Source organism: Athene noctua, chromosome 8 (assembly GCF_965140245.1).
Source record: "Athene noctua chromosome 8, bAthNoc1.hap1.1, whole genome shotgun sequence".
Classification (NCBI taxonomy): Eukaryota; Metazoa; Chordata; class Aves; order Strigiformes; family Strigidae; genus Athene; species Athene noctua.
This window is the reverse complement of record NC_134044.1, coordinates 19,079,349-19,106,569: the sequence shown is the minus strand read 5'-3', so window position 1 is coordinate 19,106,569 and position 27,221 is coordinate 19,079,349. Positions and strand designations below refer to the sequence as shown.

At 49.1% G+C, this 27,221-nt stretch overlaps 1 protein-coding gene across 3 annotated transcripts in view; it reads right to left on the bottom strand.

Moving 5' to 3' along the window:
• The window catches only part of DIS3L2 (DIS3 like 3'-5' exoribonuclease 2), a 193,938-nt gene that overhangs the window by 9,459 nt on the left and 157,258 nt on the right, over positions 1 to 27,221 (bottom strand). For all 3 annotated transcript variants that reach the window (XR_012634103.1, XM_074912793.1, XM_074912794.1), the window contains 2 exons: positions 2,172 to 2,355; positions 891 to 977 (listed from right to left, as the gene is read on the bottom strand). Coding sequence is in view for 2 of the 3 variants with exons in the window: in XM_074912793.1 (XP_074768894.1) it covers positions 891 to 977; positions 2,172 to 2,355 (271 nt within the window). In the remaining variant the exon portion in view is untranslated. The remainder of the gene's footprint in view (positions 1 to 890; positions 978 to 2,171; positions 2,356 to 27,221) is intronic.

Sequence of the window (27,221 nt, the reverse complement as noted above, 5' to 3'; positions counted from 1 at the left end):
ACAGCAGGACTTCAGGCAACTGCTAATGAGTAAATGGAGCAAGTAAGCTAATTAGAAGAGTGACAGTCAAATGAGTGATGTTGGGAAGATGATTCATTCCTGCAGCGATAAGCAGGCCACAGCAAAGAGAACAGTTCAGGAATGTGCCCCTTCTCCCTGTGGAGTAGGACTTCCCACAGAAGAGGCTGTGCTTGTAGAAAGGCAGATGCTTCCCAAAAACTTTTTTTGAAGGTGATAAGCACCCAAATAAGTGTCCTGAGCTGCAGACACACCAAACATGATAATCAGTGTGAGCAGCAAAAGCCTCCACTGCAAAGACCTTCACAGAAGGTCTCTTGGTCTGGAGGGAGACCAAAGGGTTTGCAGAGCTTCCCTGCTTCTAAGAGCATATGTCTGTGTACCAGCCTGTTCTTATGGCCAGTCCCACACCCCTACATCATACTCATTCTTGACTGATAGCTTCTTTGGACCAGCTGGGATATCATGATATGATGAAGAAATGGCACAAACATGAACCATGGAGCCCACCACCAGCTCTTCACAGAGCAGGCTGGGTTCTTGTGAGTCTGCTAACATCCCACATGCAACTTCAAGGGTGAAACAACCCAAGTAGTAATAACAGGGACACTATGTGGGGTGTGGAATGGTTCAGCCTGACTTTGCCATCTAGTGAAGCTCTGTTACCCAGGGGATATCCCCACTGCCAGCTGCATGGGGCTGGAGGCACTGGGGGAAGCTGCTGGCAGCCCCGCAGCACCATGCTCAGTGTCCATTCACTCTCCCTCTATGTAAGAACCAGCTACAGCAATGCAGAAGGGGCGAGGGTTGAAGATGGAGCCACAGCAGACAGCTACAGTCAGACGTGTCTGACAGCACAGTGCTGTTCTCACCTGCATGGGCCTGGAGAACATGTGGGTCAGCACTTCTTTCCTGGCTTCGGAGTATTTGTCAGCACCAAACGTTTCATTTAAGCTTTTCTGGAGGAGAAAAAAGAGAGAGGATTCAGTGTTGGCAAGCTATGGTTGTAGGGGTACAGGCAGACTTTACTGGTGCAACCAGCAGCTCATCAAAGCCAAATTTCTCCTTTTCCTGCAAATGCCCTTGTAAGACAAAAAGTGCACGTGAAACTGGGCTTTGCTCTGGTCCCAGCAGCCCTGACAAGACTGCACACACACTCCTGAGCAGTGACCCACCTCCTGCGGCCAATGGCAGGGAGCAGCTGGGGCACGGGGACCACTGGCTCCGTCCCCGGACGTGCAGCATGTGAGAGCACCTGCAACCCCTCTCCTGATCTGTGCCTGGCTCCCATCCAGCTACTGAGAGCTTCAGCGCATGGACTAATGAGACTCTGGGGAGAAGTGGATACAGGAGGTCACTGCCTGGGGCTAGTGGCAAGGAAGGGCTGGAGGGTTCAAAGTGCAGGAGAGGAGCTGAGTGCGCAGCCCTGTGTTTGCTGACATAGCCTTGGCGCAGTCAGCAAGCAGGGAAAGCAGTCCCAGCTGATGGAGGGGTATGAGGGAGGCCAGCGGGGATGGGATTAACAGAGGATTATCCACAGTCCAGTTGCGGCGAGTAAAGAAAATCCTGGAACCTGCGCTGTGCTGTTCAGCTGGAGTTCAGCCTCAGGACATGCTCAGTAGAGGATCGGTTGGATACCTCCTGCACTGGCTGCATCTGACCTTTCCCAGCACCGCTCTCCAGTCCTTCCCAGTCATCCCGCTCCCCACCCTGCCCTCCCCAAGACCTTCAGCAGCCCAGACAGAAACACCCCCTCGCAGAGCTACTTTTCCCATGATACAGAGCAAATGCCCTGCCCAGGACCTGCGAGAGAGAGAAGGCAGAGAAAGGAAATCTGGGTGTTCCAGCAAGTGTTCCTGCACTGAAACATCCTTTCCATTGCACAGAGGGCAGCGCTGGGGTCACTTGCAAGGTCCTCCCTGTCCTGCTTTAAGCTCTCTGCACAACATGGCTGAGACAGGCTGGGCCACCCTTGCTCAGTGCTGCTGGGGTCAAGAGTGAGTGAGGAAGATGTTTTGTTTTGGCATGGGATAATCGTCAGCTCTGTTTGGGCAGAGGAAGACAGGGAATAAACCACATGCTGCCATAAACATGCCATCAGGTAGCTGCCTACCCTTCACCCCCATGACCCTGCTCCCTGCCAGGACACTCACATGCAGGGTCCCTGCGCTGCTGAAGTCAATGTTGAGGCCGACTTGGTTGCAAAATTCCATGAGGTCTTTCAGCAGCTTGGTTTGGGGTGGCGGGTGGCGGCGAAGCAGGGCCTGCTCAGGGAAGGAGCGGTAGATCTGATGGGCCACGGCCATGTTCGCGAGCAGCATGAACTCTTCCACCAGCCTGCAGCACGAGAAAAACAAGCCCGGTCCCCAGTTAGAGAGCAGAGTCCCCTGGGAAGCCAAGCCAATCCATAGCGATGGGAACTAATAGGACATGGAGGGACAGGGGAGCAGCTTGTAGTTGCTGTTATAAGCACAGATTAGATGTGAGACTGCAGCAAATCCCCCCGCAAATTCTCACTTTCTATCTGAGGTTTCCCCGGGGACTCAGAGCAAGCCGTCTTGCTGGTGCAGACAAGCAAAAGTCAGTGATAAATTGACAGCTTAAATTAGGATAAAATAATCACCCTTTAGGTCATTTTATCTCCTGAAATGCTCGACAAGCAAAACAAACGCTGTGCAAGAGATAGCATGGAAAACAAACACACATTTCTGTCTTCCTGGGCCAGAGAAAACAGCGTCTTGCTCGCTCCCCCATCCTGAGCTCGACATGTGTGGTCAAGCCCAGCCACCGAGCCCTGCCTCACGCTGGGCTTCCACCCAGAGCGAGATGCAGCACAGCCCCTGGGCCGGGCAGGGCAAGCCACCGGCACAGCTAGCTGCAGGGCTGCCTCCGGCATCCAGGCCATGTAAGGACCCTGGGGGCTCCTCCCTGCAACCTGCAGACTGCTGGGGATATCCCAGGCTGGGGTGAGCCCCCCACCTTCCACCTCTGAATGTACATGCATTGAATGGAAATCTCCGGGGCTACACACTGCAACGAAAAGCAATCCCAGCGCTAGAGATCATCTCTGGAGCATTTATGGGTTGTGCTACCAGCTGTAGGGCTGTGCCACAGGAGACTTGTTTAACTGGGCTTAGAAAAGCAGAGAGATGTGCTTAACTGGTTTTCCTGCTATTTGCTGCATGTATTCCCAGGGCTCCTAACTGGTGCTAATTGCCAAAAAAGATAATAGATTTACAGAAGTAACCTCATCCTCTGAGCAATGCCTGAGTGAGCTGTCACTGATTACGCTGGCTCAGCCACGTCGCTCCTGCAGGCAAAGCAGTGATTTTGCAGGGCTGGCTGGGGGACAGGGCTGGAGGCGGTGGTCCTGCACCTCTCGGCCCCGGCCATCGCTTGGGGGACTGCCCAGGTGAGATGTGAGATGTGCTGTGCTACTTGGGTACTTGCTACAGCAGTGATGCATTCCCAGCCTAGGAGTACTTGCCAAGCACTCGAAAGAGAAAGGAAATAAAGACAAGCCCGGAGGAGGAATAAGCACCTGATGGTGATAATCAGCAGTGGAAATGTTCATCTTTAATGGGAAGGAGCTCCCTTAATATGAGCTTTGTGTGTTCTTCCAGAGTGTGTTGTGCCAGAGGCCAATACTTCAGGCCCCGCAGGGAGGGCAGGAGGGACACCCTCGCACATGGGCAGCGTGGGAAAGGGTGGGGAGCAGCATAGTCTAAGTGGGAACGGGCTACCCATCCTGTCCCCTGGAACACTGGCTGATGGGCAGATGTTACCAGAAGGCCAAGGGCTGGGTCCAGGGGTGGGCAGTGTGCCCGCAGCCTGGTGTGGGAGCAGGGTCAGTACACACGCATGAGGGGCGACTTCCACGAGGGTTGAGCCAAGCTCTTGCTGCTCCTGTGCAGCTAAGCCAGCAGATGGCAACATCAGTCCCTCTATGGCCAGTGGCACCGGGGGGGTCCGGGACAGCATGGCCCAAGGGTGCCGGGCACCCCGGCTGCACAGCGCCCAAGGGCGGGAGGCAGGGTGGTGAGCAGCACACAGCGGGTTATGGCACGGCCATTCCCATCTCCTACACGTGGGTGGACCCACCAGCTCCCACCCAGCTGCCGTGCTTGCAGATGGTACGTGGGGAACGGTGGCCTGAGGACCCGTGCGAGGTTGTGCCAGCCCACGCTCATACCTGGGAAGCCCTTTCTGCCCAAGCCAGCTCACAGCAAGGCACAGCAAACAGCATGGGCTGCGAAAGGCAGCACCTCTCCTTCCCGTGGGCTTTGGTGCAAAGAAAAAGGGAGACATTTCCAGCACTAGCCCCAGCTACACAGATGCACACGTGACCAAAGGTTGGCCATGCAGTCCCTGTGCCTCCCTCAAAATGTGGCCTCTATAGAGTGAGGTGCAAACCCATTTTTAAAGACAAAGCAATAACCACCCATGAACAGCAGCTACTCTTTGTCATAGGTGCAACACACTGCCCTAATGTCCTAGAGACGAACACTGTGAGTGCTCCAGCAGCCACCATCATTTTTGCTCCTGTTGAGCACCACTGTGAAGCTTTTACCTCTTACCTCCAACAACACTTTGGGCTGGATGCAATTTCTACCTGATTATTAAGTTCTGCATTTTGTTTTACTATTTTAAGGCTTGGGCTTTTACATTTTCCTGCAGATATCCTTGTTCTGATGTTGTAGGTAGTACTAAATGAAGCTAATACCTAAGCACCCTCCTACGAGGGATGCTTTTACACCCAAAGGAAAACTAACAACACATACTTCCTGCTTTGCTCTGCAAAATCCTCTCCCTTCAACATGCTCACATGTGGAGCATCAGCCCCCAGACAACATCAAAGACAGCCCCCATCAAGAAGAGCTACCTGATACACAGCTGGCTTGACCACATGGGCAGGAAAATCTTATCAAAAAGCACCCAGGAGCTTTGCACCTATAACAGGGTGTGCAGGATGTGACTGTAGATATTCAGAATTGCAAAGCTACTTGTCTTGCTTTCTCACCCAAAGGCAGGGGCAGGATCTGGGAGACACAGCTCTGGTTTGAACTTCAAAGGAGCAAATAATATGGATGTGGACACTGCCCTGTATCCAGGGGGAAGAGAAGACCCAGGACCTGATGGGTTGGTCTGTGTCAGCTCAGGTTAAGAAACCACAGGCTCTGTGGGTTGATGCCAGAACACCCTGCAGGGATGGAGGGTTCTTTCCAGCTCTGGATCACCTGGGGGTCATAGAGCTGCTCCCCACACACACCCCATTGCAGCAGCCCTGCAAACAGGGAAGGGATGAACAGTGTGGGGCTGCTCCATGATAACTCCTAGACAGATTTGTTTTAAATATCAGGATTTAGTCCCCAAGGAGAGGAAAGCAGCTTCCAGAAGGGACAGGTCACAGCTGGGCTAATCCTGAGCATGTGAGAGCCTGCCAGGGTCAGAGGGAACAGGCTGGGGACAGAAGGAGCTGGAGTTAAGCCAGGTCACCTCTTCCAGCAGAGCAATGGGGCCTGTGGCTCAGGACTCAAGGATGGAGCCAAGATGTGCAACAAACAGCTCAGTGTGGCTGTCTCACTGCACCTAAAAGGAAAATCATATTCCCAAGAGGGGTTCACACTGAGACTGCAGGGGACGTTGGAGGCTCAGGAGGATGAGCCAGGGCTGCGACAGCCCATGAAGCCGGCAATGCTTCAGGTGCTGAGAAGCAGGAGGGCACAGCAAAGCTGCTGCATTCCTGCCCTCCCCACATGGCCTTCTAGTGGCGCTTTTAGCTAGCATCCTCACCACGGCTTCAACTTGGCAAGCGCTACGCCGTGCCGTGGAAAGAAGCAATGGATGCTGAGGCAGGCGGGAGTGGAGGCTGGCTGGCAGTGGCCAGGGGCCAGACCAGAGCCTGGCACTGGTGTTACTGGGAGCCATGCTGAAGCCCTGCTAACTCACTGGCAGGTCAAACAACAAGAGGGTTTTTTTTTTCTTTTTTCTTAAAACAGCCTAGCTTGGAGTTTGGCTCGGTGTGGCTGGCAGACAGGAGTGCAAAGAAAAATATTTCACGGCTAAAAAAACGGAGACAGAAAGACTGGTCCATCTGAACACGCGCTGAATGAATCCCATGTGAAATGCATTCTAACGCCATCGCTACAGTTTCCTCTGGATTAGCTGAGCTATCCTTGGCTCCCAGCTCCATAAAATCCCATAAACAATCTGATCTGAACTTTTGCCCTTTCTGTGCTGATGCGAGGTTTCCTCTACTGTCTCGCAGAGGGCTGCAGGTTAGCAGGTGGCTGTCCCTCCCGTAGGTGCCTGCAGATCCCGGCTGTCCTGCTCACCGGGGCTGCAGGAGGGAGCACTTCCAAACCTGTTCAATGCATCATTTAACATGTGCACATGCGAGACGGAGGAGAGGGAGGGGCGGGATGGTTTGCGAACTCTATAACATGCGCAAGCATCTTCTGCCGGCTCTTTCCATACCCAGATTTTGCTTATGAGTTATGGGCTTGGTGCAGGAATTAGTGGGTGAAACTCTATAGCCTGCCTTATGCAAGAGGTCAGCTGGAGTGTATGGTTTCCAAAAGCACTGGCCTCTGAATTTCAAACGTGATCAAGGCATGCTAGCTCCTGAATCTCACCAACTGCTGTGGAGATTTCAGGCTCCTGAGATGCTCTTAAACACAGGACTTGGTGCTTTTTAAAGTATCTTAAATGATGGTCACAGCTCCTGTAGGCAAATAGCCACCTATGCAACCATTCAGCTGAAGAGGTCTGATGACATCTCGATGGCAGCCCCAAACCAAAGCTACTGGGCTGTAACTCCTCTCACACAGATCCTACCAGAGTCAGACATCCATGGGACATGGGAAGAGGAGCTGCACATTCAGACCCTGGAATTCCTTTAGTAGCAGCATTACTATTTGTTCCGCAAAAAGGTTAGCTAGACCCTTCCCCATCTTTTGACAGCAACCTTGAAAAACTACTCACATCCTCAGCAAGTTGGTTGGTTGATGGCAAATAAAATATTGGCTTCTCATGCCAAATCTCTGCAGGGCAAAGCAGGGCAAGTAAAATGCCTATTTGGCTGCTTGTCTCCATGGCAATGCGGCCAGGCTATACAGCAGCCATCGAAGTGCCCACTCTCCCTGATTAACTTGACAAATGAGGTTAGCTAAGCAAGGTTCGCTGCAAGGGAGAGACAAGGAGTACTTTGTTTGCAATCCAGTAAGTGCAGGAAGGAGGCAGGCAGCCTGATTAAAGCGAAGTGACACTAAAACATCTGCTGTTCCACCAGTGTAACAGACCCATAGGGTTCAGAGTAAAGAGAAGAGAGGTAGGGCTGGACAGATGAGCACGGCTCTTCCCCCACGCTGTCTTCTTCGCCTCCACCCCCTCCTGCAAGATGTAACCACTGGGTGTATCCAGGCGTTGGAAGTGTTCTCATAGCTGAGGAGTGGACTCAGAGATAAACCCAAAACACCGTGTAACTCTCCCATGGCAGAGGTTTTTTTTTTTTACTTTTGACAGGCTGGAGAAGTTGGTCCTTTCTTCGCGTGTAGCTCATTGTGGAAACCTGTTCACAAAGGGACAGAACTGAACCGCCCTGAGCTGCAGCCTGAGCCCCACTTCCAACAGTGGTCCCTCTGGTTGGGTGAGCTGCCTCCAGGTAAATCCCAGCAACTCAGACTTGAGCCAAATGTGACCAAATAATTTCTGCAAAAGTTACCAAACTTCTTTCCCCTATTCCATTACAAAATCCCACCTGCTCCTCTCCATCTTGTCTCCCCCTCCCAGCACTTGCTCCCTTGTGCACAGGGAACAAGGTTTGCTGTTCAAAGTCCTTCCATCTCCAGATAGGTTTACTATTCCAGCTCATCATGGGTTTTTACTTCAATCAGCAGTCAAGGCCTCTGGTTTCTCAACCCATAGCTACATGTCTGCCTCAGGTGTCCAGCTTCACACTGGGTCCAGACAGGGTTAGGACAGTATAGCTTTGAAAGCATCACACTTGGTTTGTGTTTGAACCAAACAGTGACATGGGAGGCTAGTGCTGAGAAAAGAAAGCCCAGATCTCTTTGTGCGTCCAAGAGGGCTCTAAAGACATTGATGGATATACATTCCCTTGCTAAGGACAGTACTCTGCTGAGAGCCCTTGTTCTCTGCTGGCTTGAAGGGTATTATTGCTGCAGAGCAACCTCATAACAAACAAGAGATCTACAGCCACCTCCTGGGAATGGGACTCTAAATCCTGCTGCATTCACCAAGAGAAAGTCACCTTCCACAAAAGGCTGCAAACAGTCCTGTGCATGTCCAACAGCAGCAGCACCATCAGCTGAAGGAAAATGGTACAGAAACAGCACCACAGTTCAGCCAACAGACTCTCTCCAAAGTGTTAAGACCAAAGATTCTGGATGTGGTACGACTTTTTCTTCTTTTCTTTAAATCATGTACGTTTATTTTTGATTACAGCTCTTCCATGAAGCAAAGGAACTTGAGAGGTTTCTATAAAAGCTCTTCTAAAAGCAACATTAGCTAATCCCACATCTCCTGAGAGCGCAGCCAATGACAGAATCATGCTCTTTGGCGAGTAGCTGGACCGGCGCTTGTGATGGCTCTTTTCCATGCAAAATCCTGCAAGAACGGTGTACTGTCTTCCTGGTGACACTTTGACTATCCAATGAACAGGAGCATCTTCAGCCATCCACTCTGGAACAGCACTGCTGCTTGAAGAGTTATGAAAATCAAATCCCCTGTTATTAAAAAAATTGGATTGCAGTATTATATATGAGCCTTGCAATGTTGGTGTGGAGCAACCTTTGCCAGTGACAGTTGCCAGAAGACCAAAAGCCCTACTTTTTTTTTAAAGAAAAAGTAGTAAAAGGCAAGAACGCTGGCGGTTCCTGACTTGATGAAAGTCATTTGTGCTCCTTTCGCAGCTAGCGGTAGCCCTGAACAAAGCGTGGCTGAATAATGGAATTACTCCACTTTCTGAGATTGCTCAATTAGCTCTTGGTTAAAACTGTTAACGTTGAAACTTGATGAGAATAGCAGCTCTGAGGCAGTTTTAGATTCATTTCTTACTAAGCTAGAATGGCTTTTCCCTTTAATGAACTCCCTTTCCGGGGTATAATGAATGCCCTTTTTATTAGCTATGGTGCCTTCCCAGTAATAGATGCCTACAACACAAATGCATGGGAGGGTTTTCTGAATACAAATGTCACTTACTGGCCACTCTCACACCTTGAGGCTGGAAATGCCATGAGACCACTCTTTCTGCTTTATCCAAATGAACTGCAGTATGGTGGAAAACCGTTTTAAGCTCTCAATACTAAAGCTGCGCGACTGAAAGCATTTGGCATGATTACGAATTAATTGCTTAAAGCCTGATGTACTGGGTTTGCACAGAGGGATTTAGACCTCTAGAAAAACCTCAACCATTTGTCTAAGTTCCTTCGAAATTATCAATGCCACTTTGCAGCCCCATCACATAAAAGAGCTGACTTAATCTGGCAGCAAGACACCAGGCCAGAAGACAGCACAAGTGGCTGTGGAGCCTCTGGCACGTCTTGGTGCTTGGCTGTGTGGATGGCAAATGCTCCTCGCCTGGCCTGGAGCTCCTCAACCTCCTATGTGGTTTGTATGGAAGGGATAAAGTCAATGCCTGCCTGTCCCACCACCCTCCATCCTGTCTTGATCCAAGTGGCAAAGGAAATGTCATCAAACTGAAGAGCAAGTGTTGCAGAGGAGGCAGTCTCTGCGGTCTGAGCCTCTTCATTAAATGTTAATACAACTGCAGTCTGCTCCTTTTCATGCAAATTGGCAACAACCTTCAGACTCCTGGCATGAACCTGAAGTGTCCCTCTGTGCCAAAACAGTGTCTTCAGCTGCCATGGGCCAGGGATGAAAGCTTAGACCTGCACACATGTGCTAGGCCACACAGGACACAGAGGCACAACTTCATCAGGCTCCCTCGGTTCCAGCTCCAGCATTCTCCACAGTTTTCTCAGGACTATCACATTTTTGAGCCCAGGGCAGAGGGCTTCATGCTCAGCATCACAGACAGAGGAAGATCTCCCTCCAGGAATGGCCTTCCTGGGTCAAAAACCCGGTTTTTCATGGGCCCCAAAGAAGCTCACAGAGTGCCACTCACTCAGCGTGGGCACACAGTCTCATGTATACTCCCCTCCTAGAAATGCCTCCAGTGGCTGGGGCTGCCTGGTGCTGCTGTACAGACCTCCCCACTCGTGCTGGATGTCAGCACCAAAGGGATGGCACTGTTTGAAAACCCTCCTTTGAAACACAACCTCTTCACCCTGCCTAAGCACTTCTCTGTGGGGAAGACGATGGCAACATGTGAAAGGGTTTGCAATCCCTGAGTTTAGCTCTAGGAGCCATGAGGCTGGGAATCCCAGCCCAGCTTCCCACAGATCCATATCAGATCCAGGTTGTCTTTCCAGGGAGCTACCAGCTCACTGAGATCTCATCTCTTCTCTCACAGGGAGCTATGACGGCCAGGGCCCTGCTCTCTCCCCACAGAGCCGCAGGGGAGGGATAAGCAGTGACCACTAATGCACACAACTCAACGCTGTGTTCAGCTAGCGGGTCTCATGAGAGCAATCCCCACCTGGGCTGGCAAGCCTTACTTTTGGGAATGCTTTAGGATGCTCCCGAGCAGGGGTGCTGCCCAGCCGCTTGAGGACAGAGCAGGGACCCGAGACAAGTTTTCTCCAGCCCATGGGAATTTCTGGTGAGCAAAAGAGCTGATAGCCAAGCTGGGTCTGGGATGGTGCGGAGGAGAGGGGAGACACCTCACAATCAGCACTCAAAGCTGGACTGGCAGTCCACATTCCTGAGACGTGCAGCTTGATACGCCACTGGCTCTGAAAGCAGAGCTTACGACAAGACACATAATATTAATGTCATCCAGAGTCCGGCTAAGAGGGGAATGGAAAGAATTTCTGAAGAAATGCAGACAGCCCCTCTCTTGATGGGAAAGTCTCCAGCCCCACACATCAGGCCAGCGCCGCCTGTTATCAGGCTACATTTCCCACTGAAAGGAGGAAGCGGGAATGAAAGGCACTTTTCCTCACTGTTAAAAGTTTATGCAAGTGATTTATGGGTCAGAAAAGTTAACAAGTCCATCGTTGAGTGCTTCATACAGCAGCGTGTGTTACATGGCTGCTGACCAGAAATGCCAAGACCCATTAGGTGGAAGCAAAGGGCAGCACGATGGAAAGTTAAAGATGCTTTTTGCCCATTTAATTAATTAGCCGGGTCTTTTCTCCATCCCCTGCAGCCTTCATTAATGTAACATTGAAGTGAAGGAATATTAACAATTCAGACAACACATTAATATTAACACAACACCTGCAAAATGCAAATGTAAGTCCATTAGGTAAACAGATGATCTTAAGCCATTGAGGCGGAAATAACATTCTGACATTTCCTAGCACGGGTATCCTGCAGAGAAACTGTCCATCACCTATGCTCCATTATAAAGCCATGGCCCCTTGTACATAAGGGGCTCCTCATCTGTTACTAGTCCCTGAAAGGATGAGAAAAACTTACATTTCCATTAAGACATTTGCCAGTTTCATATGGAAAGTGTCTCACTAAAGCCATGTCATGAACCAGAAAGATCAAAAGGGATTTTTAAAAGGATTTTATCTCTGTGCTAGCAAGGGATGGAGATAAAACCTGAAGCTGATAGCTTGTAAATATTAACCTACACTTGGGATCGCTCCAGAACCTGAGTTTTCTATTACGGTGGTTTAATCTGAGACAAGTTTTCAGTAAGGGAGAAACAAACAGTTAATCACCTGGTGAGCCGATAGTGCTGTAGGGAGTCACAGACTGCTAGACCCAGCCTTCCTGTACCACATTCCCCACCAGCTAATGCTCTCCCAGACATTCCAGCTGAGGAGATGATCACACCCTGTCTTTGGCTTTGCTTTTTTCTGGCTTAGCTGGCATCGAAGAGTTGATTACTTCCAAAGCAGGAGACAAACTGATGGACAAGGGGGAAATAAAGAAGAAGGGAGAACATTCCAGACTAGAAGCATACCTGGAGATAGCCAACAACTGGGGAGAGCATCCATCTACCAACCAAGATGTGACCCAGGGACAAACAAGCAGAAGCCTGCAGAAGCTCATGAAGAGATGAACAACAAAAGCTAGCCAAAAAAGTTTAAAAGGCCAAAACTATGGAAATTAATGTAAATAATCTGGCAGCCAAATGCAGTGGTGGCACAACAACTCAACATGTACTCCCTGATGCTCATGAAGTGAAAGCCAGGCAGTGACTTGCTAAATAATGTCTTCTTGCTGCAGGTCTCTGGTCCAACCTCCTGCTCAATGCAGGATAACTTGCCTTTTCCAGTTGAGCTCTAGCTATCTCCAAGGTCAACTATCTCACAGCCTCTCTGGGTCCCTGTGCCAGTTCTTAACCACGCTCATAAGTGTTGTTTGGGCTTATAGGAAGAGACCTCCAGGAGAAGCAATCCCCCAGACTGGCCAGCCTTCAGCAAGGGCCTTGCCAGAGGAAGACTGCTCAGGAGAAACTGGCTGCAGATCAAGGGAATTAGAGTGACCACCGAGACCACTGGTTCTGAGGAGATCCATGACAGAAAAACACATTCAATTTAGCAAGATCCCCAGCAAAAACCACCCAGAGTCAGCTCCTCCCTGACTGTAAAATGCTCTGCTGGGGGTGCTGCTTTCCAGGCAGGGCCATGGAGCAGGGCTCACAGCATTGTCCATCACTGCTCCGGTTCAACCTCAGATTTGCAGTTGTAGCACTGAGTGTGGGCAGGTTAAGGGGAATAGTTGTATCAATACGGAGTGAGGGATCCAGCTGGCTCTGGCTGTATTATTCTTGGTCTGGAATGATTGTGAAGCACAACACATGAACCTTCTGGTTACCAGGACTTTCAAAGACATGGAAACCCTAGGGGGAGGGGAGCAAGGTACGGGGGACACCGACAGCAGATCGGGGTTAAAACAACCAATAAAAGTTGTCAAGGAAATGAAAGGGAAATGGGCAACACAGGATTTGGGGGTGATGCTTTCTAAACAGGGACTACTGAAATACTCTGGATAACTTCTGTTTTCAAGCAGCGTCTTGGCAGATTAAAACGTCCCAGAAGGTTTTATATCCAGCTCCTACAATCTCAAACTAAATATTAGGTGAGAAAAACATGCTTCTAAAGAAAAGTCAGGCATAGCCCTGAGTGAAAAACAATGAGCAGGAGAATGAATGTATCGGGTTTGTTGAATATACAATAAACAACAGTTTTCTTTCCCCAAAATAAAGCCAAGGGAATGAAATGCTGCAGGAAACTTAGGCAGTCTCCCCCAACCCCAAATCTCCCCCAGGCACAACTCTCACCCGGCCTGGCCTCAGCGGGCAGGCTTGGAGCTATGCTGTAAATTCCTGAAAGCGCCTTACCCCCTCTGCAGTGGGACAGACTCAAGGTACAATAGGTCTTTTTCATCTGTAACTTCTCTCTCTTGACTTTTATGTGCATCGATTCAAAAGCTATTTGATTTACTGGCATAGGGGTTGTGAGGAGTCTGGCTTGGTCTAAGGACAGCCTGAGGTTAAAGGCAGCAATGCAATTTCACCACCCCGTCCATTACAAGAAAATGTTCAGGTCTGGATTTATAGTCACGTTTCAGTGAGCCCACGCATCACGACAGGCTGAAATTAGCCTCATTTACGCAATGGGATTGAGAAGAAATGGCTAAACATCCTACTGGACTTTGGCATGCAACAGAGAAAGCCAAGAGGCATGGGAGCAGGTGTTGAACGGCATGCTTGCTGCCAGAGAGAAGGGTGCACGGCTGGGGTGACAGAGGGCTGTTTATCTCCCGCTGGAGCTCCTTACAGACAGGCAGTAGATGAGGATAGATGAGGTAGTTTCAATGAGACCATAACAGGTAAAGATGGGTAGCACGGGACCTATTGCTATAAGCAAGGAAGAATCATATCCTTGAAGCCCACAGAGATGGATATGATGACTCTCCAGAGCTGGATTAGTAAGAAAGGACTTTGTTTCTCATCACAGTCCCTCTGCTGAAATAGTTTAAAAGAGAGAACAAGCTCTATTCACACTGAGGTCTGCAAAACCTCAGAGGCTGCTGGGTGAAGGTAGCAAATGTTTCAGTCCCTGGCTGTCACAGTCAACAGGCTAACGTGGTTACACCTGCTAGTTCCTCCACTGACTTCTACGGGTCCCTCAGATGCATCTAAGAGCAGAGGGACCGAAGCTAAATCCATCATGACACCCTGAAACTGCTTTTTTGGGCCAGGGTTTTACTAGATCATGGAAAGTTTGGTTAAAATGAAGATGCAGGTATGATGAAGAGGAACTCTTGCAACATTACCTTCCAGGCTCTGAACTGGGAGCTACAACCAGAGTTCAGCAGCAGAGACCAACATCCTGAAAAAATCTACCATCACCAAAAAGCAGACACACAGATCTGTCAGCACATTTCTGCTGCTGAAACCAATGGATCTCAGTACTGGTTCATGATAAGATTTGCAACACTGTCATCTTGCAGAACCTTGGCAGTGCCTTTTAATCCTTGGAAAAGGAACATTTCAGGCATCAATTCTTGCCTTTGCATATGAATGTTGCAAAGCCAAAACAACAACCTCTCTTGGAGCACAGGGCATATCCTAAGATGCCCCGGAGCTTTCTTGTCCTACAGACATTGAGTAGTAATCTCCAAATGACAAAACAGAAATAAAACCATATATTCTCATGTTTTGGTGAGCCTCCAGTCCAGGCCTGACAGATACCTGGCTCTGGGTGCTGCATCTCTCAGACTGCTTAACCCTTGAATGAACAGGGTAGCTCTGTACATTTAGAAGAAGGAAACACAACATTAAATCTTCCATCTGTTTCTAAATGACCATCCTGGATTGGACAGCAATGCCCACTCACTTTCCCAGTGCCTGAATCTGTCAGTCCACACTGGGAATCACCAGGGCAAGTCACCACCTGCAGGGACCCTGCTGTTGGAAGCACAACGGTGGCTCTAGCCCTGGCACAGAAGGACCTCAGTGGTTGGATCTCTTATGGTGGTTGGAGCCCAGCCAGCCACATCCCTTCCAGGCAACCCATACCTTCATACTCGGCAGTCAAATGTGAAGGTCCTAGACCTCTGTTTGGCCACTAGATCTACATGCTGGCTCAACCATTTGCAAATCTGAGAGTGACAGCCTGAAACAGCCCATGTGGCTGGCGTGCACTGCAACCTCCAAGCTCAGACTGAGCAGAGAGTTCCCTTGTCCTTCCCCACCTCTGAATATACTGGGAGATGGGAGAAAAGCAAGCAGCCATGATGACTGTTGCCTCATGGTAGGTCCCTGATGCTCTAGTCACACAGGTGGGAACACATCAAAGTCACCTGGGAAGGCAAATGCAGTGCCATGTCTTTCCTGGGGTCTGACATCAAAATAGCTGCCCGGCTCTCTACCACAGGTTATTCAATAACATCAGAGTAAAAGCTTTGTGAGCTTCCTCCAACCGATCAACTTGTTAAATCCAGGCAGCTGAGGAGGCCAGTGAAGCTCCATGAGATGCCCTTCACTGACCAGTTTCAGCAGGGGACAAAACTACTCAGAACTACTGCCTGCAGCAGCAATGCAACTGTGCCAAGAGGTGTTAAGAGAATGGGGACATGCACACTAGTTAAAACAGACAATCCAAGTACCCAGGAAGGGCAGAGTCTGCATGAAACCGGCAACCCACCACAGGGGATGCAACAGCCACTGTTCTTGCCTAAATTTCACGTGCTCACTTACTGCTGTTGGGAAACGGCAGACACCAGCAACTTCTGTGAATGTTTGTGGGAGCGTGTCCCTCTGCAGCAGGAGAAGTACCAACCCAATTTCAGCCTGAGCTGGCTCCATAACACACCGAGATAGATCCCATATGGAAAAGAAACAGTTCAGGAGCAATGCATGGATGGGCTGAATGTCAAAGCATGGGAAATACAGCCTGTGGTACGTGCAATCCAGGCACATTATACCCTCTTTGAAAGCCACTCTCCCATTGTTATTTAACATCCTGCAAGTTTCAGCCAGGGACGCAGTCTCCCATCCGCGCCCCAAACTGGCCTGGGAATGGCTGGGAAGAAGAAAGGGAGCTTGAAATGAACTGTGGAAAGATTTAAGTGCTCTAACTGCTGCTTTCCAATACAATTTTCCACTTGGGGCAGGGGAAGGGAAGGAGGAGAGCCTGACAGCAGTTTAGAGCCAGTCACAACTGTGACAGGTTCTTCTTTTCCATTTCCAACCAGCTCACAGGCAGAAGGAGGACTTTAACCTCCATTAATTATCACAGCCTTATTCCAGTCCAGGGTTTCAGAGCAGTGGTGGCAAAATCTTAGGACCAGCTAGGAGCAGGTCCTGCCTTTTCAGCTCAGTGCAGTAAAACTCTGACATTAATGGGAGCAAGAGCTACTGCAACTCCTCCTATAGCATCTCCCATAGGCAGCACCACTACTGCCAGAGAAGAGGATCACACAAACGACTTCTTGCACTCCAGACTTTGAGAACAGGTTAACAGCCATTTAACAGACAGATCCGAGCCATACACACACACAAAAAGGAGCTTAACAGAGCAATAGATCACTTCTGCCTCCTCTCTAGCTATCAGAGACTCCTGCTGTAACTCCACTACCACGTGAAGTTTATAGCCTCTATCAGTACTGATCACTGGATATGCAGCTTGAAAGTGTGCATGTGGTGTTTAGGGAGACACGGACAGCTTGAATACACACAGCCCTCATATAATCGGGGCAAAATTATTATGAAATATTGTTATGTGGTTTCTCCCACTGGTTGGCTTCATTACAAACTAGCAAAGATCATTATAAAAAAATAGCTGTAACTGAGATGTGCCTGTGCAGGGACTAAGCATGCCCCAGCTCAACATTCCAGCCCACACTGCCCCGTGTCCCGTCCTACTCCTCTGCCGACAGGGTTGATCCACCCTCAGCTGGTCTCCACTGCCAAGACCAGGCCCCTGCTCCCACCCACTGCCAGTGCCTGGCTGCAGGTACCATCCCTTCAAGCTCAGTGACAACAAAATGTGTCATTCTCCCTTCCCTGGTGAGACAAGACCTTTGCAGAGCTGCTCCCTCTGACACTCGTGGCTTGCAAACTGCTCACAGGTATTTTTAGGATTACCCTTTGGCACTGAATAACAAAAGGAAGGAGATGCTGCTGCTGGACGCAGCCAGAGCTCTTCCCAGCTGCCCCACAGTCACACCAGGAGATGCTGGTGAGCAGCTGTCTTGGGGTTCAGGTTCAGTTTTGTGGTTCTGAGCCGAAAACAAGTCCAGCCACAAGACAGTCATTTCCCCCCCTTCACCGCCTGGAATAGCTGATGGCTCCAACTGGGGCAAGTTTACCAGTATACAGCAGGTAAGGAGTGAGGCGGTGTGCCTGCATGTGCACAGACACGTAAGAGAGGAAGGAGGACTGGCTGCGAATTCAAATTTAGAGTGATTGGGACTAATTGTGCCAGGATGTTGTGCTTCACTCAACAGCATCCGCCGTCGGCAGCTTCACATTCAGCTCTGACTCACACAGGAACCAGCCTGGGGAGCAATTTCTGGTGTACAAATGCTCTTGAGCTGCAAGAAAAGGATGGCAAGGAGTGTCCCATCAAAACCCCTTGAAATCTTTATCTCCCCCACTTAGGCTTGGGAGGATACTTCCTCCTGCTTAGACAAGTGAAGCCTCAGCAGAGCATCTGCTGGGGGGCCTGAGATGCCGGAGGGGAAGCATCCAGTGACCACGAATCAGGGGTGAGCAGCAACCACTATTTTGCCCTGCCAGCATCACCCTGCTCCCCTGCCAGCACTTGTGACTGCAGAACTACACTCCGTTACGAACAAGCTGTTCCTCTAATGCTGCCCTCCTGACTCCTCTGTTAAAGATTTCCCTGAAATTGTCTGGAGCTTTGACTAGCCAAATGCACTTTTACATCTGACTACAGTCCTCTAGCTACCACTGCACCACTCTCTGCAAGCCCAGTCTGAGCTACTGAGAGCCACGGGGCAGGAGGAAATCCTTGAACCACGGCCTGTTCCAAAAAACTGGTCTGCATCACTAACAAGCTCCCCACACCTCGATCCTTCCCCCCATATCCTTGCACACACATGAGCTTCATATTCCAGCAACCCCATAGACTACACTAGGACTGAAACAGAAAAACGTAACAGCAAGTGCACACCTAGATGTTCATTTTGTATGTGCTGACAGTCTCACTTTAATCCTACTTTCCATGTTTAAGGTGTTAATGGGAACCTTGATGCATTTCAGAAGGAACGTGCATGGATAGAAGATAGATGTGTGAGTCTAAAACCCTGCTCCCAGATTTCATATCAAGTGCTGGATTTGTTTATATCCATATGATACAATCTCCATAAAAGTAATCAACCACCACCGAAAGGAGATGTTTCAATATCTGCACAGCCTTCACACAGACTAGGCATTAGGTTTGCTTTTATGATGCAGAATAATATAATGGATTCCTTCCACAAGTTCCCAAATGTTGTTATTAAGTATTGCTTCTCTAATAAAATATGCTGCAATGTACAGTAGTACATGATGTGGCATTTACACAAGTCTTTTCTCTATATAGGACTTGCTGGCTTTTAAACGAATCTGTCTCTTCTATACACTACAGAAGCACAAGATGAGTAATTATGTTCTCTGCTTAATAATGTTTTTGCACTGGCCAATTTAACAGCTAATCTCTACAAACCTCTGAGATAGTCCCCCAGCAGCTACATTTGCATGTTGTAATCAAGTCTTGCTATTAAATCATACTTTGCAACAATAGCTGAGCTGTCAACTACAAGCAGCAGCTCTTGCGCTGGCACCATGCAGGCAAAAGCCCTGGATAAGCATGCACAAAGCCACATTGCTCTGCCAGCTGAAAGAGCATCCCTTTGCACTTTTGGGAGCTTGGGAATGGCTACACCCACCACAGATCTCAGGACAAGCATCCTTTGTCTCTCTCTGCTCTCTGAAGTGGCCAGTCCACTTGCAGGTTGTTTTCTCCAGGCCTGCACGCTTGCTCTCTGCAGCAGTGCAAAGCCAGAGCGGTTTGACTGTTGTTCTCTGTCTTACTCCTCAGGCTGCTTTCTGTGGTGTCCTTGAGAAGCTGAGCACCTCGGGTGCAACAGAGAGATCCCTTTGTGCAAGGTCCCCCCTTGGCTGCGTGGGCAGAACAGCCTGTGGAGCCGTGCTGGGAATCAGAGCACTGCACCCTTGGGGTTAACTACCCTCCCTGAAAATACCCTGCCACATTTTCTGGTTTATTTGCTGTCCTTGTTGATCACAATACAGCATGAAGTTGTGGCTGTGAGAGAGGACAGGCCAGCACTCGTTCAGTTAAGTGTCCCTGTTAGTGTACCCTATTTTGCCTGTGGAGCCTGGGAATGGCTGGTGCGACACACAGCATGAATCGGATGTTTGATCTTCCTCTACTGCCTTCTACCAGGGACTGATCCCCTGATCCTCACTGTCCCATTCACCCTCCCAAAAACTCATCCCCAAAGAGACCCATAAATCTGAGCTTAGCTCAGCACCATAATCCTGTAAATTCACTGAAGCAACATGTCCCTTCTCTGCTCTCCCACGACCTCAGTTTTCTCTCAGTGAGGACAGGGACTGCAAAGATCTGAGTGACCTGAGTGCATCTGTCAAGTAACTGCACCAGGAGGAAATTCCTATGAATTCCCTGCAGTAAACATCACTGCACTTGTCCAGGCTGTTACTGGTGCCGAAAACTCTTGCTCTGAACCAGATTCTGCCTCTCTGCACTCCCCTGCAACATGCTGCAAAAGTGCAATAAATAGCAGAGCCCTTGCTGAATTCTGCCTTTTGCAGTAGCCGTGCCACAAGGCACAGTTTCAACACAGCGATGCAGATCAGCGGCAGCCCGGCCACATCGATGATGTCTTTCTGTCTTAACGATTCTTCCTACGCATTAGCACAACATTTATTTCTACCTTGCCCTCTACTTCCCATTTATCCAGAAATCTGACAAGGTCTCCTTCCTTTTAACATGGAGACAGATGGAAAGGAGAATTTCTTGCTGGAATCGGCTCACTCTGCGAAAGTAGACAGATCAATCTAGATTCAATCTGTCCTGCTAATTGTTGGGGGCTGGAACTGACCCCAGGCTGGCCCAGTTGGGAGCGAGCATGCGAGCACAAGCAGCCTGCTCCCAGCCTCTCCTGCTTTACAGTGCACGCAAGTCACAGCAGATCTCTGCGTATGGTGGACCCTGTCTGTTCCCCTGTAACCTGGACACTTGTGCCCAGTCCCACGTCACCAGGCAAGCAGCACCGCACCAGACGGTGCCTGTCTGGCAGCAAGACTGCAAATGAGCACTGAGCTTAAATAAAGCATGAAAACCTCATTAATAAGATGACTTCCCCAACAGGTGCCCTGTTTTACTGTAACAGAGCTGCCTCCCCACCTCTCAAGGTTCTATTTGACCACAAAGTCCTTCCCAGGGGTAACTGCAGTGGGGCCAAGCCAGTGTGGCCTTTCTTGTCTGCCAGGACAACTGCACGTGTAGCTGCTCCCTAACCTGATTATGTTGAGATGAGTAGGGTTTGCATCAACTCTTTTACCACATCAGGTTGTTTAACATGGACTGTCTGAGCAAAATGAGATTATGCCAGAGTTGCAACATGTACAAGAGTTCTGTCAAGACTGCCTTTCACCACGGGTATGGGGGATGCAATGAGCAGTTGGGATGTTGGTCTTTGCTCAGCTCAGCTGGAGATGGAAGGAAATAGCTACCAGCAGCCCAGGAGGCAAGAGCTCTGCTGAATGAGGCAGGAACAAGCAGTGATCCAATCAGTGAGAGATTCTCAGTAACAGTTAATCACTGCTGTGTTCAAGTGTCAAAGTTAACAGAGGAGCAGGAGGACAGAGACCAAGGAGAGAGGGAGGGGAAGTGGGGGATACCGAGTTACTCAGCTCACGAGGCCAGTGTCACGAGTAGCACGGCCCCACAGAAGCAGTAAAGTCAGACAAGTCCTCACCCAGACTAAAACCCAGGCTGGGCTCTGCACTGTGTGAGGGCAGGCTGGCCTGCCTGTACCAGCCAAATGAAGTGTGGCAGGTAATCGTGCCCAAGGCAGCAGAGCTTCGCAGTAACTGAGACTTGAGTGGCAACGATAAAAGTTCACTTTCCTCTATTCCCTCCTGTTTGATGATTGCAAAGTGCTTTATAAATGCTAATAAAAATGTCCCAGAGGACTCTTGCTCTTTTCTGCTTTACAGACAGTGGTGGAGCAGAGACAGACAACGAGACCTGTCAGAGACCAACCTCTGAGCTGGGAGCTGACCCTGACCCTCCTGCCTCAAATGTGGTGAGCTGGTGAGGGGTCCAGTAGGGTCACCAGAGAACAGGACATTTCTAGACAGATCAACAGAGGCAAAAAAACTTGCAGAACATCTTGGCCAATAATGTTGCTACTCATTTAAAGGTGCTTCTGCTCATCAGCCCCATTTTAGATGACACAGGTGAAGGACACAAATTTAAGATGTTCAAAGCTGATCTGAGGAATTCAGAGCCACCTCCCATTAAAATTAATGGAAACATTAATGCAAAGTACACTCAGATCCTCAAGCAGGTTCTTTCCAAGCAATATCTTTCCATTAACCTGAAAGTTGTGCCCAAATCCTCTTACATTGCTGGGAATGTCTCAGATGATACAGGCAAAGTCAGGTTACAAATCCATTAGGCTCCAGATTGACTAATGCATGGCAAATTGAAAGAGGTGAAAGTGCTAAACTGTAACAGGAACCACACTCAGGGTGACCTTGACATGGCAAGGAGCTGAGCACACAAAACATGCTTATGATTTGGAGCTCCTTTTTTTGATGAAGAAGAAGCAGGGAGGTGTGGAGGGAACAGAGTCCACTGCCAGACTGATTCACTGCTCTGAACTGTGGAAAAAACATTGAAAAAGCAGCAGGACCCAGAGCAAAGCATGGCAGTAGCTGGAAAAGTAGAACCACTTACCCTTGCTGCTTGGGAGGGGGGAAGGAAAGGTGCTTCCACTCTCACCCTCTGATTTGTGAGGACATAATTTCAAACAATAAGGTACAGTGAATGCCCAGCTCAGCAGAGTACATGAAGAGAGGGCAGGACTCAAAGCAAATGCCCTTTTCTTCCAGGCCCAGTACTGGCAAAATCCAGTTTTGCAAAGAAGCAACTGCAAAGCTGATCCTTTACATGAAGAGAGAGCAGTGTGCCAGGAATTTAAGACTGGGAGAATTAATCCAGCAGCTATCTCCTGTGCCTAAAGGGCTTCAGGTAGCTACTGCTCTGTTAAATCCACTGACTTGTAGGGTCTAAAACACCTTCTAGAAGTGCACTTGTCCTTGAGAGATGGAGAATTCCCTGGTCTTTTCTTGGGACATTTTGCCAGTGGTTAATCTCCTTTGCCTTTCAAGAGCCTGCTTTATTTCTAGTCTGAATGCTTCAGCTTTCAGCCAGTAGCTCTTTACGAGAGAGCAATCCCAGCTGGCTGACAATCCACCCGGTTACTCCAGCTTACATTGCCGATCCCCTGGGGAATGAAGGTACTTAGTGCTGAACAGACCAGAGAGGTCCTGCCCACGGCAAACTGAAAGCCCTTGCTCTCTCCAGGCAGACAGCACAGATCAAACAGCAGGTTAGTGAGTGGGACGGGAAGGTCTATCTCTAAGCAGAGCATCCTTCATCACTGCCAGCACAACATGTGCTCCAAGTACTCAACAGCCCCTTCATCATCTCTGGTCTTACTCCGTTACTGCCCCTGCATGTAACTTTCCACCATTAGTATGGACCTAAAGCACATCCTAACAAAGCAAGAGAAGGAGGCACATGCACTTGCCCTCTGGTCCCAGTGCTCCCAGCCTGTAACATCAAGTGGACAGCAAAACCTATACCTGGCAGAGAAATCATTCTGCAGTATGACTATACATCCAAGGACACGGAGACTAATCCAAAGAAGAACTCCATTTCCATATTTGTTACAAAAAAGTACGCCTAGAAACCCCGCTTGGAGAGGGATGGCTAAGGGCTCTGGTGATTTTCTAGCCAGATCTGAGCTCAGGAGAGGGCATTCCTCAACACATAATCAATCCCGTGACTTAGGCTCAAGATGAAATTGAGAGGTGCTTCTTGTGGAAGGATGATTATTCACTCTTTCCCATAATCAGATTTGTCCTCTCCCATGTACCTAAGGGCTAATCAGAGATTCATCTGATTCAGGGCTACTAAGAAAACCCACATCCATAGGTTAGCAATTCTAGTCCAGATATAGCTCACTGCCTTGGGCACTAGTCAGACATATATAGGCCAGAGAAATGGTGCTGAAATGCAGCTGAGGGCTTCCAAACATACTGTTAAGCAAATGGATATGTAAACATATCTCCAGGGATGACACATGGAGACAGCATCTCTGACTCAATTACAATTGCAGTTGATTTTCTCACCTGCTTGACTGCCACCAAATACCCAGACATCTAATACTGACATAAGGAGGTTTTACAGCTCCTCTCCAAGCAAACACTTTAAAACAGGTAAGAGGACAAAACCCCCTGATTCCACCCAGGGAGAGCAGGGAGGTACACCACTCACCCGGGTTTAAGAGCCCAGTCCTTCTCCTCCTTGAGGGTGGGAGCACAGGCTGACACCCATTGAGGATTTAGAGAGAGAGAGCTACCGGTTGATGTAGGATATTGTGTAGGGCACTAAAGAAAGTTTAAAACATACATTTGGAAGGGATCAGGTTACCTTCAAATCCCATCTGCTTGCTCAGGGAAAAGGCAGGTTCCCTTGATCACCTTTTCCATTTACAGCCCCCACATTGCACTGACATTCCAAGGAGTTGGTAGTTACTATTTCTATAGCACTGGAGGATTGGAAACCTGTTATTAAGTAGGAGAGTAGCAGGAGGAGGCAGATCTGTGTCAACAGGAGCAGCTAAGTCATACCCAGGCAAAGCCTTTTGTAAGAGCCCTTCCTCCTCACCTAGAAATGGCCAGAGGGTCCCTTCTGCAAGGAAAGAACAACTCTCTGCTCCTCAAAGTCTCAAGTGACAAAAGCTATTTTCCAGCATATGTCCCAGCAGCCTCTGGCTGTGGCATACAGATAACCAAGCTTACCTTAAGCAGAAAGAATTACGCTCTTTTGAAGTTTTAAAGGTTAACCTCCAGACTTATTCACCTGGACAATTTAACCTACACTGAACCAATGCCAAAACCAGAATGGGTTTATCTCCACACACAGTGACAGAATAATTCACCAGCCTTGCCTGGCCAACTCCAATGCTTACCCTTTGGCAGGTGAAGGATATACATCACGTCCTGACTTGGGTAAAGTTTAGTGCCAGTCAGTCAAACAAAAAACAAGACACAGTATCAAAAGAAAAACTCCAACCTTAGACTTCTCTTTTGTAGAGTGTATCTTCTGGGCAGTTCTAACTCACGCCCTGGCTTTCATTTCGCTTCCAATTCTATTGCCATCCACAAAGACTCCACTTTCACCAGAGCTCGGTAGTGTTTTAAGCCTGGGCAGGGCTGGCTTAGTCGTAAACCCAAAGGTGGGTACAATCAAAATGGTGGTATTCCTTCTCAGAAATGAAAATGCAGGCTTACTTACCCCAACCACCTCTGATGCTTTTCTGTGGCCTCCAAAGACAGCTAAACCTTCCCACAGCTCACCAGGAAAGAGTCACAGGGCAGCTCAGCTACCTGCAATCCAACAAGACTTGGGCAATGCTTGCAGAAAGCTAGTGATGCGCAGAGGTGCGCCCACAGAAATGCGGTGCAGCGGGACGTGCCTCGTCCCAGCAAAGCCACCTTGTCCAATGGGGCACCCTAAAGTGAAAATCCCACCCTGGGCAATTTGACATTGGCTGGCCATTTCCTTTACACAATGCAAGCAGTGCTGCTGCGTGGGGACGTGTGCCATGAAACAGCCATGGAATAAGGCAGGTCAGGCACCCAGCAACTGTGTGAGCTGTGCAGCAGCTCCTTGTACAAACAAACCACTCTGCAATCCTCAATTTCTCGTAAGGAACAAAACATACTACGGTAAACCTGCCAGCTCACTGCAAAGCAACCAGGTCCATGCTAAAGTCCAGCACATGAGCTGTACACCTGGGAAGTACATCTGAAAACAAATCAGTTATGCTGTGTCAGCTGCTTTAGGTATTTTGTTCCTATCACTCCTGGTCAAGAGCTCTCCTAGCAAAAAAGAATAAACTCCAAACAATTTTGCTTTGCTCGATTCAGAAAAATAACCCCCTGAAACCTCCACCCAAGCTCTGTTTACACCAAACCTGCTGCAGCCCTGAATGGTAGCAATAAATGGAGTGAGCTAATGTGTTAGTGACAAATAACCCGTTCAAACAATTCAAGCATAATTATAGGCTGGCTCTCCTGATGTAACGTTGGGTACATCACTGCAGATATTACATTCACCTTATGAAAAGATTGCACAGAGGAGCTCAGTTGGTAACCCAAACAGCATTATATATCACGAGCCTGTCAGCATTGGGAGTGCATGCACCCTGGCATTTGAAGTCCTGGTGTTTTAAGTGATAATCCAATGTACCAGGCATCATTGATCTCTATATAAAAGGGGGCACCACTTTTCGTTTCAACTGAAGCTATTTTTCACTTCTCATCCTGAAGAGTTGTGTGGTGCTGCCCGCAAGTGGCTATACTGCACAGCAGCTCTATCTGTAGCACTCTGGGTCCCCGGAGAGAAAAAATGATCAATACTCCAACGCTGCTTTTGTAAAGAGGTCTCTAAGTGCTTCCATGCAAGATGTTGTTCCTCTGGGTTTAGAAATTACTCTGAAGAGAACATGAAAGCCCCCACTACAAATTCATAATCCTGACACAAACCCCAGCTGCAGCAAGGAATTAAAAGGCAATTCATCGGCGAGCTGCAAGCTGGTCTATAGGTAAAGGCGGTGTCTGTGATATGAGGAAGGGACCTCAAAAGGAGACCAATACCTGGAGGCTAAGGGAGCAGGAAAACCATGTTAGAGGAGAACCCTGGGGACAAGGAAGCATCACAATGCCATGCAAATATGGCCCACATACAAGGATGGATCTTGACAGGGATTTATGGCTCCTCATCAGGTCTGGGATGGCAGGAACAGAGCACTGCGTCATCTGAGAGAGGTGGCAGTAATCAGAAAGTATTAGAATGGAAGACAAAGGCATTTGAAGGGCCAGACTTGCTGTGGGGAGGTGAGCAGAACCAAGGAGGTCTCCAGAGAACTATCTGGATAGTGATAGTGAATGCAGAAAACAGATTGAATCTTCTATTTCTTGGTTACGGCCAAAAGATACTAAACTTCTTGCAATTACTTTCTTCCAGAGGGATCTCAAGTTGGCTTTGGCTCTTCCTGCACACAGGCTGCAATAAGTCTTTCACGATCATCTGTAACCTTTATTGATCTCATCCTTCCCGCTGCCTGGCAGCCCTCTAGAGTAGGACCAGCCGTCAGAGCAGGCAGCTGGCACTTCCCCAGCACAGCTGGTATCATATTCCTAGTCCGGGGACCAGTGAGTGCGTGTTGTAACATGGGATTCATGAGCCATGGCGGGTATGAATGGCCTCCATGGTCTTTTACTGCCTGGCTGGGTTTTGCAATTGGACCCTGTGCAGGACCAGAGAAACTCAGCTTGCGCAGAGGCAGTGGCAGAAAGCCAGTCCCATCCTCAACACCCGACTCGTGCTGCAGGGACACCATGGGACAGTTGGCAGAGCTGTCCTCTCCTGGATGGGACTGCTCTGTGGCCATGCGAAGGCTGACAATATGCTCCTGTTCTGAATATCACCCAGCACACATCACCGCAGTCCCCGTGTCACGACACAGTGCTCCCGTCACAGGACAGCCGTCCTGCAGCAGCCCAGTGCTGCTGCCTGGTGTTCTGTCGATTATACTGACTGATCCCCATTAGGAAGAATTTAAGTAAACATGGATTAAAAATGAGAAAGCAGACTGCTTGCTTTCAAGTCATGTCCTCTGGGCCCAGGAAGTCAATGAAAGGCTGTGAAGGACTGGCAGCCAAGGGCAGAAAAGTGTCTGGGTCTGAGCAGGGAAAAAGGAAAGAAGTGATGTCCACTGGTCTCACCCCTGTGACCACA